Source organism: Salarias fasciatus, chromosome 16 (assembly GCF_902148845.1).
Source record: "Salarias fasciatus chromosome 16, fSalaFa1.1, whole genome shotgun sequence".
In the NCBI taxonomy this organism is placed as follows: domain Eukaryota; kingdom Metazoa; phylum Chordata; class Actinopteri; order Blenniiformes; family Blenniidae; genus Salarias; species Salarias fasciatus.
The window spans coordinates 3723034-3727001 of record NC_043760.1 but is presented as its reverse complement, the minus strand read 5'-3'; the positions used below and the strand labels follow the sequence as shown (position 1 = coordinate 3727001).

The window sequence follows — 3968 nt, the reverse complement described above, 5'->3', positions numbered from 1 at the left end:
AATAATCAGACTGAGTGTGCAGGAGCAGCTGCTCTTCTTCAACCGTTTTATCTATTTATAGTAAATCTGTGTATCTGAGACGTTACAGGACAGAGCTGAGCCTGCTAAAGCTGAAATAGCTAAATTAGAATAAATGAACAAACATTAATAAAACTAAAGAAATAAACATTCTTCTCACATTAATTACCTGGAAACTAACAGCAGCAGCAAGATGAATGAGACCCGTCCCACCAGTCTGTTCAGACTGAATGCTGTACAATAACACATTTGCTGAATTCTAAAGTTAAAATCTGTGATTATATAGAAAACTGACGTCAGGATTCCTGCCTTGAACTTCCTGAGTTTGTGATTCTGATGAATAGAAGTAACTTTAATCTCGTTCACGTGACGATTTCTCGTCAGAACTCACGGCGTTTAGCGTTTCCAGGCGTCTGTTAACACGACTAAAGCGAACGGCGCCATCCAGTGGCCCGGCATGATAACCACACAGCTTTCAACGCGTTGCCGTGGAAACGGCGCCCGCCTCTCTTTAACTCCTTCCTGCCTTTCTTCCCTCCACAAGTGTCCCCGACCGCCGGACCGGCTAGCTCCTCCTCCACCGCTCCTAACTCCTCCCCCTCCCCCTCGCCGACCCCCTCCTCCTTCTCCTCCTCCTCCTCCACCACCACCCTCACCCAGCCCAGCGGGCCGCCGCCTCCCGGCTCGCCGTCGCAGCACGCCGACGCCTCCTCCCCCAGACCCCGCCCCCCCTCTAACCCCGCCCTCAACACGCCCGAGCGCCGGTCAGAGCCCGCCCCCCTCCTCCCCCCTGCACCGCCACCCCCTCCCGCCCTCTCCTGCTCCTCCTCCTCCTCCTGCTCCTCCTCTTCACCTCCCGAAGGTGAGTCTGTCCCGAGGCTCCGCCCCCGCCGCCGCCTCTCCTCTCCTTCCTGTCCTCCATCCTTCATTCCACCAATAAACACGAGTGCGATGGTTCTCAACCTGAGGCCCTGGACCCCCGGAGCTTTGTCTGATATTAACATTAGTGTCACTCATTAATTAATCAGTTATTAATGAATTAATGCAGTTAATTACATGTCAAGAAGCAGCATTTTTTTTTATTAAAATTACTGAGTAAACTTACAATAAAATCATCTTTATTTAGTTTTTTATGTTAAAAAGAACAAGAATAATGCCTTTACATTTTAACTTTAAAAGGTTTGTTTTGTGTGGCGTGATAAAAATATCCTTATTTTTAAAATTACTACTAAAAATGACAGAAATCTCAACACGGACTCGGGTTTAGTGAAGCTTTCAGGTGAAAAATAGTCAGGTGTCCAGAGAGTTCTGCTCCAGCCGTCGCTCTCTGCAGGCGTTTCGTTTTAAAGGTTTGACTGAACAGGGTTGAAAAAGCTGGTTTGTTGTTGGGAGTTCAGAGGAGCTGCAGCTGCTCGGAGGGAAGCGAAGCTGGTTTGATGTGGACGTTTGGACCAGAAGAGACCGTCTGTCTCTGTGTCTGCCGGTCAGGTCCCATCGTCCCTCAGTTCTTCAGCATGAACCGGCCCCAGCCTCGGCAGCAGACCCCCCAGGTGGGGGGGTCCCTGCCGTACCGCCGGCCCCCCTCCGTCACCGGCCAGCCGATCGCAGCGCCGGGCCAGGCGAACGGCGGCCCGTTTTACGCCCAGAGCCCAGGTACGCCCCGCCCCGCCCCGCCCCGGAGGACGCCCCCTCCCGCCTCCGTCCGGGTGCTAACGGTGAGGTTTGTGTTGGCAGCCTCCCCCCCGCCCCCCTCGCTGCTGCAGTTCACCCCCCAGCTGCCCCTCATGGGCTTCGTGGCTCGCGTCCAGGAGTCCAGTAAGTCGGTTTCTGCTCGTGAGTCACGGGAAGCTTTCATTCCATCCTTCTTCTTGTGAGTGTGAGTCCGTCTGTGTGTGAAAACGCCGTCAGTCTCTCAACCCCCACCCCCCCACCTCCCCCCAGTTTCAGACGCTCCGCCTCCTCCTGCCCCCTCTCACCCGGCCCCCGAGGGCCAGGAGGAGGACCCGGTGTCTCCTCAGCCGGCGGAGGAGGACTCGGCCGTGGTGGAGTACAGCGACCCGTACGCCGAGGAGGACCCCCCCTGGGCCCCCCGCAGCTACCTGGAGAAAGGTAACCGTGAGCTCCACCCCCCCCCAGGGGGTCCAGGAGTCCCCCTGATCATCGCAGTCCGTTTCCATGGAAACAGCCAGAACACAGAACACTCGTCTTCAACCGCTGGTCGGAGCTGGAGAATGTTTTTGTCATGATTTTCCCCCGTTTCCACGGAGACGGAGCATTTTCAAAAAATTTGAGTTGTCAGTGACTCTTACCAGCGTTCCCATGGAAACGGACGCTCAAAATACTGTGAAAGTTTAGTGGTTTTGCTTGAAAATTAGTTTGATTCAGTGTTTGTGATACCCGACCCTAAAACAGCCACTTCTGTGTGTGTGTGTGTGTGTGTGTGTGTGTGCGCGTGTGTGTGTGTGTGTCGCCCTCCAGTGGTGGCCATCTACGACTACACCGCAGACAAGGAGGACGAGCTGTCGTTCCAGGAGGGGGCGATCATCTACGTCATCAAGAAGAACGAGGACGGCTGGTTCGAGGGCGTGATGAACGCCACCACCGGCCTCTTCCCCGGGAACTACGTGGAGTCCATCATGCACTACGCCGACTGAGCACCGCCACCCCGGCCCGTCGGCCTACCCACAAGGCCTTGCTCATCAGGGTTCTTATGAAGTTTCTTTTTTTTTTGTTATCGTGTGAAATCAAACGTCCTCAGAAGTCCAGAGCGAGTGAGAAGTTTGTTGTCGGTCCTCCGGGTTGGTGAATGAACCCAGAGTCTGAGTCCATATCCATCCATGAAAACACCCCGAGGATTCTGGGAAACAGACTACAGCTTACGTCCGTTTTAATTCATACAGTTGTTTTGCAGCACTTTCAGTAAAATGTAGAATAAAAACAGTCGGTCCTGGTTTTCTCATCAGTGCAGACTCAGAGGTTTAGAACTTCCCGGAACCCTCCCCCCCCGCTTGTTGAAGTTCTTCTGAACAAACCAGGAACTCAGAGAATCTGTGAAGCCTTCAGGAACCTCAGCCGTGTTTCTAATGAAACCAGCTGAATAGAATCTAGGCCTGACCTCTGACCTCTGAAGAAAACCCTCCTCCCTCAACACACAACGCCCACAAGAGACAACGGGAAACTTCTGTTGCATCTTAGGTGTCCATTTCTACGGCGACAGAGCAACAGCACCCACTAATGTTTCTGCCTTTGCCGTGGAAACAGACGTTGTTTTCAAAGCGTTGCCATGGAAACGCTAAACTAAAAACTCAAAAACTGATGCATTTTCGCTGGAATGAGGCCAGCGAGGTCAACGAGGCCAGAATTTAGCGTGCTTTTAGTGGACCGACCAGACCTCTGCAGGGGAGTCCCAGGCTCGGACCGAAGCTCAGTCCCTGCCTCGGTCTGAGGCTCGGTCTGAGACTCGGTCTGAGGCTCGGTCTGAGACTCGGTCTGAGACTCGGTCTGAGGCTCGGTCTGAGGCTCGGTCTGAGGCTCGGTCTGAGGCTCGGTCTGAGGCTCGGTCTGAGACTCGGTCTGAGGCTCGGTCTGAGACTCGGTCTGAGGCTCGGTCTGAGACTCGGTCTGAGGCTCGGTCTGAGACTCGGTCTGAGACTCGGTCTGAGGCTCGGTCTGAGGCTCGGTCTGAGGCTCGGTCTGAGACTCGGTCTGAGGCTCGGTCTGAGACTCGGTCTGAGGCTCGGTCTGAGGCTCGGTCTGAGGCTCGGTCTGAGGCTCGGTCTGAGGCTCGGTCTGAGACTCGGTCTGAGGCTCGGTCTGAGGCTCGATCTGAGACTCGGTCTGAGGTTCGGTCTGAGGCTCGGTCTGAGGCTCGGTCTGAGGCTCGGTCTGAGGCTCGATCTGAGGCTCGGTCTGAGGCTCGGTCTGAGGCTCGGTCTGAGGCTCGGTCTGAG

General features: G+C 54.7%; 1 protein-coding gene across 2 annotated transcripts in view; it reads left to right on the top strand.

Annotated features, from left to right (window-relative positions):
• Nucleotides 1-3434, top strand: part of LOC115403598 (abl interactor 2-like) — a 26127-nt gene extending 22693 nt beyond the window's left edge. Inside the window, exons 8-12 of one of the 2 annotated variants that reach the window (XM_030112560.1) lie at nucleotides 563-880; nucleotides 1507-1671; nucleotides 1753-1833; nucleotides 1960-2127; nucleotides 2497-3434. In XM_030112560.1, the coding sequence (XP_029968420.1) occupies nucleotides 563-880; nucleotides 1507-1671; nucleotides 1753-1833; nucleotides 1960-2127; nucleotides 2497-2672 (908 nt within the window). In that variant the 3' untranslated portion in view covers nucleotides 2673-3434. The remainder of the gene's footprint in view (nucleotides 1-562; nucleotides 881-1506; nucleotides 1672-1752; nucleotides 1834-1959; nucleotides 2128-2496) is intronic. The other variant, XM_030112559.1, reaches the window with a different exon arrangement.
• The last annotated feature ends 534 nt before the right edge of the window (nucleotides 3435-3968 follow it).